This window comes from Carex rostrata, chromosome 19 (assembly GCF_964058835.1).
Source record: "Carex rostrata chromosome 19, lpCarRost1.2, whole genome shotgun sequence".
Classification (NCBI taxonomy): domain Eukaryota; kingdom Viridiplantae; phylum Streptophyta; class Magnoliopsida; order Poales; family Cyperaceae; genus Carex; species Carex rostrata.
This window is the reverse complement of record NC_135936.1, coordinates 6546157-6561041: the sequence shown is the minus strand read 5'-3', so window position 1 is coordinate 6561041 and position 14885 is coordinate 6546157. Positions and strand designations below refer to the sequence as shown.

At 36.2% G+C, this 14885-nt stretch overlaps 2 protein-coding genes across 3 annotated transcripts; both read left to right on the top strand.

The window, feature by feature from the left end:
- Positions 1-3812: 3812 nt before the first annotated feature.
- On the top strand, positions 3813-9867 carry LOC144571415 (kinesin-like protein KIN-13B). Of its 2 annotated transcripts, none has more exons than XM_078320700.1 (12): positions 3813-4242; positions 4910-5092; positions 5267-5425; positions 5541-5642; positions 6113-6190; positions 6484-6565; positions 6792-6951; positions 7259-7561; positions 7696-7914; positions 8013-8460; positions 8558-8623; positions 9373-9867. In XM_078320700.1, the coding sequence occupies exons 1-12, from the start codon at positions 4072-4074 to the stop codon at positions 9550-9552; spliced, it is 2151 nt and encodes a 716-aa protein (XP_078176826.1). In that variant the 5' UTR covers positions 3813-4071; the 3' UTR covers positions 9553-9867. The 2 variants fall into 2 exon arrangements, with proteins under 2 accessions (XP_078176826.1, XP_078176827.1); XM_078320701.1 differs by having other exon boundaries at positions 3931-4242; positions 6484-6569; positions 6796-6951.
- A 2243-nt stretch (positions 9868-12110) lies between these two features.
- Positions 12111-14349, top strand: LOC144571547 (CAAX amino terminal protease family protein). The gene is made up of 4 exons (XM_078320875.1): positions 12111-12463; positions 12982-13146; positions 13230-13301; positions 13620-14349. The coding sequence occupies exons 1-4, from the start codon at positions 12302-12304 to the stop codon at positions 14304-14306; spliced, it is 1086 nt and encodes a 361-aa protein (XP_078177001.1). The 5' UTR covers positions 12111-12301; the 3' UTR covers positions 14307-14349.
- The last annotated feature ends 536 nt before the right edge of the window (positions 14350-14885 follow it).

Below are 14885 nucleotides of genomic sequence, written 5' to 3'. Positions count from 1 at the left end.
CTGTGTACATGGCTTATATAGCCAGAGTTATAACGGTAAAAAATCCTAACGGTACAGTCCCTACAGTCCCTGAAAAGAAATAAATAAATTGAAGCTCCTAAAGTGTGAGCTCTTTATTTTTTTCTAAAAAGTGCCTATGACGAAAATACCCTCACGGGTCTGAGGCCTTTATTTCTCAACAAAAAGCAAAATCAAAATGTAATATTTTTTTATGGGTACATCGAGAAAATAACATAGATCACATCTAATAGTCTTATTTTAACGTTTAAGTTTTAAACTTTGAGTAATTTAACTTTTTAAAAATGAAGATATAATAGATAAATAAAAAATAGAGACATTTGAACTCTTCTCAATTATATTATACTTTAGAAATATCGAACGTGTATCCTATAATATAAATGAGAGGAGAGCAGTCGGATTGGACGGGCAAAAATATTAATTATGCGACATGGTTAAAAAACTTGAAGGCTTAATGATCGTCACAGAATATCTATATGTGATTGCGTGCAACAGAAAATGTTCTAAATATCATTTTTCATTGCTGATCGCATGAAGCCCCATTACATAATGACATTAATGGATAGAGACGGGTCAACAATCATCCTCCAGCACAATTTTGCCACGCGTGCAAATCATCTGTAATTTCTTCAAAAGTGCAAGTGCGAGCGCGAGGCTCTATTTTTTATTTTTTTTGTAAAAAAAAAAAACATGATTCACATTTAGGGGCTGCAGACGAATTGAACCGAATCAAACTCACGCCAGTTTGAGTTTGATTTGAATTAATTTTGAATCTAACTTTTTACGAACTCAATTTCGAATCTTTTACGAATTTTTTTTACAACAAGGAAAAATAATCGTAGTCGCCAAAAACGAGAGGTGAAAGTCGTCTATAATTTTAAAATTAAGAGCGAGAGTTACGACTAACGAGCTATAACTTATGACTGCACGGCCTTATGTTTTAACTTTCAAGTCATTAGCGAACATAAGTCATCGGCGGAAATCAACGGTTCACGTTACTTTGAGATTCGAACTAGAATAGTTCGTGAACCTATTTCGAACAAACTAGGTTCAGTTTAAATTTGATTTGAAATAATTTCAAACTTTTTCAAATCAAACTCAAATCGAATCACGAACCACGAATTTTTTGTGTAGCCCTATTGACGTTAGACGGAGGGGTATTTTGGAGTGTTTTCAGGCAAAAAAAAATGTTAACAATCGACATGAGAAAAGTTGTCCAGCAATGCACGGATTTTGATGCATATCTTGTATAATTTGCATGTACAATTTGATGCGTCAGAAAATGATGAACCATGAATGAATAAATTTAAATTTGAATATAGTTTACAATAAATTTAATCATTAAATCTAGACACGGCTTCCACTATCTCGATCAAGAGAAAATTGTTTGGAATCGCTATTGTGCTTTTTATACCAGGGCACACGAATCTTGATGCGTCTGTGAAGGATGAACAAAGTATGCATAAAATTCATGCTAGCGAATGGGAAATAGACATTAAAATCTGTCATATGCATTAGACGATCACTGGCTAATTTTCTTCCGGAAATAAATCTCATATTTTTTCTTAAAAAAATTTCTCAATGAATGTATCAAATAATCATCGAGTCTGATTATATGTATGTAATTTTCTCTCTTGGGTTTCAAAATTGCATCGACTTGATTTCGAAGTTATTGTCAAAATTAGCAAAAGTCAATTGTTATTAGCGAAATCGAACATCAAGTAAACTTAACAAAATTGACGGAGCTTGCTTGATATTATTTTTTTTGAAAGACTTGGTAGCAACTTAATTGCTTGATATTCAAATTAATTAGTTTCTGCATGCCACAGATTCTGGAAATAAAATGCAACGCTTCCATGTATATTTAAAATAAAAGGTTAGAAAATTAAAATTAATCACTTTCGGACCAACGATTTATTTATTAATAGAAAAAACGTCATAGTATATCCGTCTAGTTAATCGTAACCATAACTCGCTAAGGAAAAAAAATCTTCGACAAGATAAACCATCCTATATTCCCATCCAGAGCACCGCAATTTGTTGTTTTTTTTTTTTTTTCATTTTATACTGGTCTTCTAATGGTGTAAAGTTCTAACATAGCTGTGAGAATTGTAAATGGCATCACTGTCAACTAAAAAAGAAGAAAAGGTTTTAGTTCACAAACTTTTTGTCCACATTTTTTTCACAAATATTTAGATAGACTTCTTAACTGCTTTTAACGTCGATCTTTAAATTTCACCTATTTAAGAAACTTCCTTCGTATAACCGTATTCTCTACTCCTTTACGAAAACCGCATCTCTTTCTCTCTCCACGGCCTCGATCCGTCGATCGATTAAAAATCAATAACGACGATGCTCTGATCCTCCTCCGCCTTCGTACGGAGGCTCCTCTTCCTCTACTGTGCCACTTATTACTCCTCTATCGACCGGTACACTTCTTACCGTACGATCCTTACTGTTGTTTCCTCTCATCGTATCTCAGGTTCTACTCAATTCTCCTTCTCGATTTTTGTTTTGATGATATTTATCGTTTTTTAATCGAAATTAAATAAAGTTTCTATTTGTTCAAGACAGAAAAAGACAACGAATACGAACGACAACAGATACGAGTAAAATGAAGGCATAGGCCTTGTTCTATAAAATTTGATTCGGATATATCTCCTGCGTGAATGTGAATAAAAGAAAAAGACAAAAGGAAGGCAAAAATGTGGAGAAACAATAAAAAAAAAATCTCACGCAACATTACTTTTTTCATATATGTCCCTAAAAATAATCGTATTTAGATGTATTTGTTATGTTAGTTGGAACTTGCAAGTGATGTCATTAAAGATTGACACATTTAGATTTGAATCTAAATAGACATATTTAGATCTGCAACACATTTAGATCTGAATTGAAAATTTAGCACTTTTTTATCTGTTTAGGTTTTAAAGTGTCGATTTGTTATGTTTACATTCTAGATCGGTTAGGGTTACAGTATCTATTAAATAGTTTTACAGGATATATGCAATAATTTACATGATCTATGCAATAGTTTTCAGTTCTTTATTTTAAATTTTTAAATTTTAGTAGCTCTGGTTAAGGTTTGGACATTGGATTTATAAAAAAAATACCCTGGACCTGATTTAACTCATATCACAATCAGTATAGTTGTTGTTATATTTTTTGGAAATAAAATTTTTCGTTGAATCTGAACAATTTTCTCTCTGTACTCCAATTCGAGAGCACATAATTGACTATCGAGTCCGCATCGTCTGAGCCCATCCAGCCCCCCTAAAATATAGGGGTCTCTAATATTAATTCGCACGACTCTTAAAGATAATCAGACGGTCCAGATGTATTAACTCAAAAGTTTCCTTTTTGAGTAAATGCAGTCATGCAGAGGATACGAATTCCTGACGATCTGGCTCTCGTGACCGGTCAACATCCGCAAGTCGTGGTCCTACACTCCTACTCAATGTCTCTCTAGCCTCCAATTAATGTGACGTGGCCAATTCATTCGATTTGAGCCGTTGGATCATTCATATACTGATGATATACATCAAACGAGTGCAACGTGCAATTCCTAGAACTTCATCCTTCGATTTTAAAATAACCACGGAGCTCTCCAATTTAAAAAAAATGGAGAGGATGTTTGTAGGAAAGGACCAGACATGGGACATCCCCCTCGTCGGCTCGTCGTGAGTCGTGACTCGGCTTCTTCTATTGTTTGACACTTTGACAGCCTCCCCGCTCCTCGGGCAACAATCGTCCATTTCAAAACGAAATCCCGGCCTAACCAATCCCAAATTCCCAATCTAACCTTGATCTGTAGAACTAGAATCCATCAAACATTACCATCTTTATATCTCTGTTGCTGTGTCTCTCTTTACTCTGTCATATATTTAAGATATTAAATAGATGATTAATTCTTTAATTTAATTTTAAACCACCTCTCCTCTCTATCTTTCTCTCTCCAAAATAAATTCAACCAGACAGCTTGATCGTTCTCTGCTCGTTGTCTCTAATCTCTATCTCCTCCTCCTTTCTCCTCTCATATCGGATCGAGGAAACATGAGCGGGGCCGCAATCAGGCAGATGCGATCGCACCAACGGCAGTACTCCTCCGAACAGCTCATGTTTGACCCCTCTACAATGACAGCATCGTCCGGAGGTGGAGGCGGAGGCGGAGGCGGCAGCGGTGTAGGGGGCAGTGGACGGTGGTACTCCTCTTCCTCGCAACAGGTAGTTAAATGAAGAAATCGGTGTGGTTGACCTTGATTTTTTTCGGTTTTTTTTTTGTCAAAGTTTTCGTAAGGTTGAAGGAAAGGTGTTGTTTGACTGAGCGAGTCGTCTTCTATTGGGTTCATGAAAAATTCACAATGCATGTGCAAAATAACAAACCTCCACATTCCAACTCGATCTCAAAATTTGAATTTCAAATTGGACCACCGATTTTCTTCAAGATATCTGTTCAATTTGTCGCGTGAAAAATGTATCTGCAAATTGGACTCGCAGTGGATTAATTGAAAATACAGCATTGCTTTAGGTTGACCAAATATTGACAATGCTGCTTGAAATTAAAATTCTTCGCTGTACAGGAGTTCAAAATCTAGATTGGAAACATTTATGCTGGTACCCATGATGAAGCTAATCTCTAGTTCATAACTTTTTATTTGTCTAATTGCTGTGACTTAATGTACCTTACCGATATAGAAGATTTATGCTTATTACTGTTGGATATGGAAACTGTTTGTCATGGTTTGTGATCATTCACAGGTAGGATCCTATTTGTAATCCAAGTGTCAATTATTTATGCCAATTCCCTGATGGGCCGTCTGAATATTTTACTTCCCTTGTCTTTGGTGTGCTTGACTTCTTGTGTACTTCACTTATCTCTTTTGATCTTTAGGGGGAGTACTCAAGGATGATAAGGGGATCCAACAATAGAGGCTTTGTGACAGAATCATGGGAGCCTGCGACGCCATTGCAAAACAACAATAATAGGAGTATCATTGAGGACGAGTTCTCCACAAATGAGCTTAGTCCTGGCCTATTGGATCTTCACTCTTTTGACACGGATCTTCTCCCTGAAGTATGAAAATAACTCCAATTTCCATTTTTTGTCTGACTTTTTGTTTATTAGTTGTGTAATTGAGCCCCAAATACTGTTTCAACTCAGACATCCCTATTCATAAGTCAACTTCAGCACCAATATATATATATATATTTTAATTTTAGTTAACCTAGTTGTGATGACATTTTTCAGATACATGCGTTGGGAGATGATAGTGGTGTTACATTCAAGTATGAAAGGGATCAAATGATTGATGAATCTGAGCCGACCATTTCTACTAGTAAACAGACCGGGAAAGGCCTTTCTACTGATAAAGAAAAGTCTAATTCAGTTGCTAAAATCAGAGTCGCGGTATGATGTCGTTCTGAGTATTGGTATTGTCAAAAAGAAAATACAAAAGAAGAGCATATTGGTTCAATATTTGGTAATTGTATTTCTTCTTTTCCCCTCTCTTTCTGTTCTGCAGGTAAGGAAGAGACCACTGAACAAAAAGGAGATAGCAAAGAGAGAGGAAGATATTATCTCAATTCATACAAACTCTCTTGTAGTCCATGAGACCAAATTAAAGGTGGGTTCTTAGTGTGCTATTTAATTATAGGTTGTTAGTGTACTTTATATATTTTTGATGTTTTATTCCCAAGGAAGGTGCTATATTTTGATGTTTTATACTCATGAGACCAGATTGTACAAGTTGGTTCTAGTACGGTTACATATAAGATTTGGTATTTGTTCATCTCTAACTTCAAGATCTCTCTTTACTCTTTCTTTGAATTTTTGTTGGCTACTTTTGTTCAGTTTGGCTTTAGCCGTTATGTAATGGATCGAGGCTTATAGTTTATTCTGGGCTTACATATCAAGATTCTAGAAATCCCATTACATGTCCAGTAGGTTTGGTACAGTTGGTGCTGATGTTAACCAATTTGCAGGAATTAGAAAAAAACTGAAACCCCTGGACTGTTATACTATTTTCTCATCTTAGTATTAAAGTGAAATGCATTATCTAAGACTTCAAAGAATTTGCACTCCTGGCCTAATCAGGTTGATTTAACTGAATACATGGAGAAGCATGAATTTGTATTTGATGCAGTATTAGATGAAGGTGTCTCCAATGATGAGGTACAATTCTCCCTTTATATTTTTGATAGTTGATTGGCGAAATGTTAGATGATGAGGTACAGTTCTTACATGAATGGAACCTTGCAAAACAAACCATATTTTATCTTATTGGCAGAAAGGTCTCTACACTGTTAAGAAATCACAATTCAACATTGTTTGTCCATTATTAGGCACATTTCTATCAATCTCTTGAAGAATGAGGAGTATTGCAGATTTGATGATGTAGTCTTGCTTTTATATCAATCCCTTTGGTTCCATGTCCCAAAAATCTGACTTGTTTTTTTCTTTACAAGGTATACCGTGAGACTGTGGAGCCTATTGTCCCTGCTATCTTCCAACGAACTAAAGCCACATGCTTTGCCTACGGACAAACAGGCAAGTTTAGTTACCAAAAGAGCCAGCAAGTATTTATTTTGTCCTTTTTACTTAGATGCACTTGTGACCTTGTATAGACTCTTGTAAAGTAATCTCTTGGCTAAATGCTGCCTCTTAGACACTTTCACTTGTGCTAACTTGAATGAAATTAATAAGATGTTGAGTTCTATAATATTTCAATAGAGTCAACTTCTTGAAACATTATCATAAGATTGCATTTATTCAGGTAGTGGAAAAACCTACACAATGCAACCACTACCACTGAAAGCATCGCAAGATATATTTAGGTTGATGAACTACACGTATAGAAACCAGGGGTTCCATTTGTTCGTCAGCTTCTTCGAGATATATGGAGGGAAGCTTTTTGATCTACTCGGTGAAAAGAAGTGCGTAATACCTTTCTTGCATTCTCATTGTCTGGTTGGTACCACTGACTGCTGGGGGGGGGGGGGGATTTACACCCTATGTGGTATCTAACACCTTCCTCTATAAGTTTATTGGACCCATTTTGTATGTTTAAGACATTCTTCTATGATATAACTTATATTGTATGCTGTGGGCAAGGGTTGGGTGATTTCTATCAGCACTGAGTATAAAATACTAAGCTGAACTCTTAGCATTTTTTTTTCTTTAGGTAAGATGAGTATTAATATCTATGTTTGCTACTATCTCTAAATCCCCTTGTATTGCCAGGAAACTCTGCATGAGAGAGGACGGGAAGCAACAAGTATGCATCGTAGGTCTCCAAGAATTTAAAGTTTCAAATGTAGAAACAATCAAAGAGTTGATTGAGAAAGGCAGTGCCAGCAGGAGCACAGGCATGACTGGCGCAAACGAGGAGTCGTCTCGGTCCCACGCAATCCTCCAGCTTGTCATAAAAAAAACGATTGAAGGAAAGGAGTCGAAGCCACCTAAGGTGGTCGGAAAGCTCTCCTTCATTGACCTTGCTGGGAGCGAGAGAGGTGCTGATACTTATGATAATGATAAGCAGACAAGGTAAATAAGTAATAGCCTTAATGGAATCTGTTTCATGTACCTAGGATTTGGAGGATAGTCACTAATAAGGCTCACTCAAAATTCAGCTGTTGGTGCAAGACATTTATTGTTGGATACCTCTTTTAATGTTGCAGAATAGAAGGTGCAGAGATTAACAAAAGTTTGCTGGCCTTGAAAGAATGCATCAGGGCCCTTGACAATGACCAAGTTCACATTCCCTTCAGAGGAAGTAAATTGACTGAAGTGCTCCGTGATTCATTTATTGGAAACTCAAAGACAGTCATGATCTCTTGCATCTCTCCCAGCTCAAGCTCATGTGAGCACACTCTCAATACGTTGAGATATGCTGACAGGTATTGTTTCAGTCTCATTTCTTTCAGTATCATCTACTTACTGGGTTGGTTTGGTGCTCACCTTTTTATTTTCTCTTTTGCTCCTCTGGCTAATGCAGAGTAAAGGGTCTTTCTAAAGGGAGCTCAAAGAAGGATCTCTCGTCCTCATCTTCAGCTGCTAATTTAAGAGACCCAAGCCCCACACCGTTACCGATCATTGATTATACCAGCTTTGATGCACCAGCCGAGTCACGAAAGGTTTGGTTGAAGCAAAATGACAGGGATGCCCCTGTACCAACATCTAGTAACACAGAGTCGCGCATACCACTCTCTAGTACTACAAGGGGTTCAACCCCGAGGCGTTTCAATGAGTATGGATATTCTGAGGAGATAAATGCAAGTCAACAAGATGGGAGAATCTTATCGAAGAGGGGGAGTATGAATGGGCACACGGCTCCACCTCCATATATGGATGGGGTCAGAATAAGAGGAGAATCTCCTGTCAAGTGGAGGGATGTAAAATCAAATGAATTGGATGCAGAGGATGATCTCAGTTCTCTTTTGAAGGTCATTTTTCCGGTTCACCTTTTTTTTGTTGGACGTGCATTTAGGAATAAGTCTTGAGTCTGCTTGTTTAATTGCTAATTGCTTTTTGTTGTCTCAGGAGGAAGAACAGCTGGTGATGACTCACAGAGAACAAGTTGAGGAAACCATAAACATTTTGCGTGAGGTATGTGAATCTAAAATGAAAATGGTCAACATTAACCATGATGTATCTAAACTAGGGCGACAATGGATTTACTCGGATTGAGTCGGTAAAATTTGATTTAAAATGGAAATGGTTTGTGATTTGACTCATTAGTGGGTCAATAACCTGGACCTCCTGATCGAACATTTCCGTCAAATAATTAAAGTTCATCGCTTTTGAATGTGTTTTATTTTACATCTCTTCTTGTATGTGTCTCTTGGGTTAATAGGGAAGTGCCCTTATTATTATTAAAAAACAAAAAAACAAAAAAAAAGTTACCTGTAAGTGGGTCCAATTCAACATGAGTCACCAGAGGTCAGACCTAACCTGCTGACATTGGTGCCAAGCTTATTAGCTCGTCAGGTCAGGTCAGGTCAGGTCAAACAATTCCAGCTCGAATCTAACTGGTGCTATACAGATGTAATTGGTACATTTCCTCACAACCTTGTTAAAGATAGCAACAAAAAGTTTAGTTATGTTTACTACATTACTGAACTATTACTGTTTCTGTGTTGTGCTATAATTGGATTCATAAATTAATTGGATATTGTGAAGGTTTCAAGTATTAAATTCCAGAATGGGAACTCAAAAAGGAAAAAAAAAAATGCACGGTAAAGAAAACTATAGGTGAATACTGCTGTCTACCACCACTACAGTGAAAGTGATCTATGCATTATCCATATGTGAAATTAAAGTTTATGATACTTAAAAATATATGGGATTATACACAGGAAATGAAATTATTAGAGGAAGCAGACCAGCCAGGAAACCAGCTGGACGAGTACATTTCCAGACTGAATGTGATTCTCTCTAAAAAGGCGGCTGGAATTATGAACTTACAAGCCCGCCTTGCCAATTTTCAGCGCCGGCTAACTGAGAACAATGTTCTAGTTACACCTCTTGGTTTGTAAATATTTACAATATAGCCCTTGATGAGGTCCCTTGAAACATTCCAGAAAAATGAATTTTCTTGTCTGATGGACCTTGCTGGCAGCTTAGCTTGGGTTTTGATGATAAACCGCCACAGTATATTTTTTTTTTCTCTTTATCCATTGGTGATTATTTCTTATATTGGACTGATTTTGTTCGGGTAGCTTGGCATGCTTGGCGCTCTGATCTACTTCGTTGTTTTATTATTGTAACTTTGTTTGTTCTTTCTATACCCATTAAATTGCTTTTAACGATGTTGGGTAGAATCAATTATATGTTGTCTGGTGATTTTGATTTATCACCGTGACATTCTAAGTGGTGTCCACGCTATGTATATTTGCAAAACATTATAGCATCAGATATTTGTTATATTTCTAGTGTTGGATTGAGAACTTGGGGCAATTGTGCAGATGCCATGCCACTTTAGATTTAAGTAATATTACTAAGCTACTTATTTTAAATCTATCAATTCAGGTCAATAATTTTAAGATGGGTTAGTAACTGTGATCGTAGTCCTCTGGGATAATACTTGTACCAAATTACCCAATTAAACATGCAACATTTGAGATGATAAAAGACATCAATGGAAGAAAAAGGAAATTAGAAAGAATTTAATTGAATTGTACAATATTTAGATAATCGCATCATCTTTTTGACAGAAAATTTCCTTGCTTTTTTGAACTAAAAAGGAAATAAATGTAGCACGGACATTCATTATATTGTATTCATGTCTAACACGAGTACACGACATTGACACTGTTCCAAAAGAAAATGATGTTTCGTTTCGTGCAGGACATTTGTGCCCATGTTTTGTGCGACACATGTTAGAAGCAAATCAAACAAACCAACAAATGCATTCCTAAACTAAATAAACATCACTATTTCACCATTGCTCTTTCGTGACTGATGCAATTTTTTGCCGAATTTTTATTATATTATTGTTGTATTTTTGTGATTTAATGCTTTTAACCCTACTCAGTGTAACATTGTTGTCCATAAGTTCCGTATATTTGCAATGCAGGTTATATTCTCCTCTTAGGGCCTGTTTGGTGTTTAAATGGGCTGGGGAATGGACATGATAATTGAATTGATTTTTATTGTGCTCGTGGGAAAAAAAAAATTCAATCTGAGTGAATTTTTTTTTTCCCACGCACACAGTAGCGCACCGAACAAACCCTTAGTGAGGTTATAATGTTAGACATCTCAGTGTTACAGCAGGCTTTGTTTTAGCACAATATTATATCAGGCAGTGCCTATGGATCTCTCCTGCATGTTGATCTGAGCCGTAAATCTGCTATTAAGATAAAAATACAGCTGACCCTATATTACCACGGAGTTTATCAGCAGCGGACCAGCGGTCGCAAAAGCAAGCTGCAGTTCGATTTCATACGATATAGGAAACAGATTCCATCCACTTCCTATATCAATGTTATCGGAATTAGCCCGGACATTTACCCGATAAAGTTTCGAATCAATAGTTTATTAATTAGACATTCAGACAGCTAGATTAACCGGTTCAACTATTGGTTTTTAAAATAACTTGAGTTGATATTGAGCGGGTAAACTCTTACCTTATGAAATATCAATTACAATAATATTTTGTGCATAGAGTTTAATTTGAATAAAGTCCATTACATAAATAATTCAAATGATAATATTTATATATTTTTTTCAATTACAATTTAATGCATACTAGCTCTTTTATATTTTATTTCATAAATCATCAAAAATAATAATTTTCTTAATTTTTTTTCAATTCTGATTGATGTACACCAGTATATATATTAGTGACATATAAGGTATTGTCCACACAACATTCAAACCGATACAATATTTATTTATTATCTTGGTAGTCTCTACCAAGCTTTAAAAAAAACAATATTTATTTATTGGTGCTTGCAAAATTTTAAAGTCAATTTCATATCTCTATATATCCACTTTATTAATACAGTACAAGTATTTAAAAATTAAAGACAAATAAAAACTTTGATAAAATTAAATTGTAAATCCTGTTTTTCCAAAAAAAAAAAAATCATGTTACATACATGATAAAAATAAACACGTAGATAATATACCCATGATTTTTTTTTCCAATTAAAAAGGAACAAGAAAGATTATTATTATTTTTTGAAAAATATCAAAATCAATCACTTGCTCTTAATAGATCTTTAACATTACGTTGTGTTTGATCTTAAATTTTAAAATATTAAATTATTAGGCAATTTCCTCTTTCCCGATCTATTTTTTCACAATGATTTTGCTCTGAATAAAAATCTTGAATCTGTTTTGAACCGGATTTTTCCTCCGAATAGTTCAGCCATTTCTCAGTTAAACCCAGCCAGTCAAATCACTTTTGACCGGTTCAAGAGCAGAAACGTTTCTTTAAAAAAATCAAACCGGACAGATAACCGGATCCGATTTTTTCCGGTCCGGTTCTGATAACACTGCCTTATAATATTAGTCCAAAAACTACAGTTACGGGCCTGAAGCGGTCAAACCATGGAGCCCAAACCAGATCTTACCATTTAATCACGTGACCGACACGTGCTTAATTCCATCCAAAATCTCTCCCTCAGGCCCAGTTAACCCCGACTCTCTCGTCTCGTCTCTTGGTCTTCGACGCGAAGTTTGAGGCGGAGAAGACCGACAGAGTCCTAGCTGGTCTACAGTCTACGCCATCCCCCGGAAGCCATGTTTCGTTAGAGAAACCTCGGAAGAGTTCACGGTACCATGTCTGGTTCGTGCAGCTTCCGTGCTCCGCCGCCATTATTGACCCCTCTTCCTCGCGCCTCTTCTCTTGTCCGTGCTAGGGTTAGGATTTCTCCCAGTGCTCAACCCTTTTGGCGCTGCGCTGGTGGTCTTAGCCTTGGCCTAGGAAGATCTTTTCTTAAGGTCTGAATTCTTTTATTCTAGTGTTATCATAATTTTAGCTGAATTCGTAAGTTTTATCTGTTGTGGAAACTTCACATTTATACATATGCAATAGAAAAAAAAAACAAATTAAATTAAAATGAGCCAAAACTTAATTTGTTTGGTATATGCAAGTGGTTTTTAATTAATTCAGCTTAGACAAGAAAACCAACAGACCAGTACCTTGCTTGTGGTTCTGAGTCAATGCTCTAATATTTTTGCTCTTTATCAGTAAACTACAGGAACTACCACATATTTAAATTGTAAAGCTACATGCATTTGATGTACTGGTACTGTTCTGGCAATTTAATCCTGCATGAATTATCTATTTTGAGCTTACTTGTAAGTTAGCAACTGTTCTCTGTTATACTTTGTTGAGTATGAGGTCCTATGATAATTGCTTTTGATACTTGAAGAAAAAAAAAAACAGAGAGAGATCTCTGTTAGATTTTGAGCTGTGTTAATCCTAATGTTCATTTGCCATATATCTTATTGTAAAGAGGTCGAGGTTGTGCCATATATACGGCTACAAGCACAGTGAAGACGAATCACCATTGAATGATGCAAATTTCAATTTTTTGGACAGTCAAAAGAGTAACTTGTCAGAGAGTACACCAGAGGAGCCTGATACAAAGACAAATCATTGGTTTTCAAGAGTTTGTAAGGTTAGCTGTGAAATATCTATTTGTGTTTTTTTTTTTTCATCTATTACTCTATTTATCCAGCAACTAATAAATGTGGATATTAGGTAGTTGCGACGAGTTTCGCTGTGGATAATAATGGATGGACTGTACCTTGGACAGCTAAAACCATTATTCAAGTTAGTTTACTTCTGCTATCTTTTTGTGCTATACAATATTTTCTTTTGAGTTTCTGAGTACTGCCTAATATAATAAAAACAAAGTCTGGTGTACTGAGCCAGCAAGTTGCCGCAACTAGGGTTGATATATAGGCACAATATCACTGCTAGAACTTGGAGCCTCAATCAAGTTATATTCAAGCTTGCTACCTCAATTAAAAATAGTTTAGGAAATACAAAATTTTAGATCTAGCTGCTGTCTGGCAAGCAATGCCCTTACCTTAATTTACCACTGGGCTTGGGATAGTATCAATTAATAGTCTCCCTTTATAATGACAGGTAATGCTATTGTGGGTCGCTTCTTTTTGGTTGGTTGGCTCATGGATTATTCCATTCCTGGCCCACTGGGCTGGGTTCAACAAACAATCCCTAACCCACAGAGGCCAGGCCTTATACAGCCTCATAACCGACCTCGCTGAGGGATTAGCCGGCATTTCAATACTCCATTACTGCCTCTCCAAATTCAAGCCCCTCCCACCTGGCTGGTTCAGATTCAACTTTAAAACAAACCTCTCTCTCAGAGACAACTGGGTGCTCGACATAGCACTCGGTTGCCTATTCTTTCCATTGGTCAACTTTTTGTCCCATGTAAATCTTATTCTTGTACCGACCATGCCGGCCCTGCCTGTTGGTGTGTCAAGTGTGGAACAGTCGATTGTTGCAAAGGATCCTGTTGCTGTTGGCCTGTATGCACTTGTGGTGACAGTTTGTGCTCCTATTTGGGAGGAGGTTTTGTTTAGAGGCTTTTTGTTGCCATCCTTAACCCGGTACATGTCAGTACCTTGTGCAATTTTCGTAAGTGCTGTTGCATTTTCATGCGCACATTTTAATGTGCACAGGGTTCTACCGTTGATGTTTCTTGGGATCTTAATGGGGGGTGTTTTTGCCAAATCCAAAAACTTATTAGCCTCCATGTTGTTCCATAGCTTGTGGAATTGGTTTGTATTTTGGGATCTTCTGAAATGAGAGGGATATGAATCCGGATTTCTGTCTGGTGTTTTTTTTTTTTTTTTTGCAGGATTATTAACATTTTTTTTTCATGTAAAGAAAATGTGTTTTGTTTGATGCTAGCTTTTTGTGGGCCTGCGAGCACAAGTTCCCTAATTTAACTGACTAGATGGGAAAAAATAGGGTAAAGGACTAAATTAGTTAAATTAAACACTGTACTGTTGTATTATCTACTGTGAAAAAACATCACACAACGTTTGGTTTTATTTGGTCATATCTACTGTGAAAAACATCACACAGCGGTTCATGTTAATTAGCCATGGTGCAAAAATATGACGCATTTACGACTTGTTCATGGCCAAACATAAACTCTTACGATCAGAAAAACCAAAAAAATATTCTCGGAATATGTTTAATTAGATGCATAATAAAATTGTACGAGCTATTTCAAATAGATGAATCATCTTTGGTTAAAATATATTGCAAGTATGTATTAACGGTATGTAATATGCTGTAGTAGGATAATACAAATGTATTCTGGGGTGTTGTAATTAAAACTTCTGTACGTAATTTTTTTCATATTAAATGTTGGTGAGC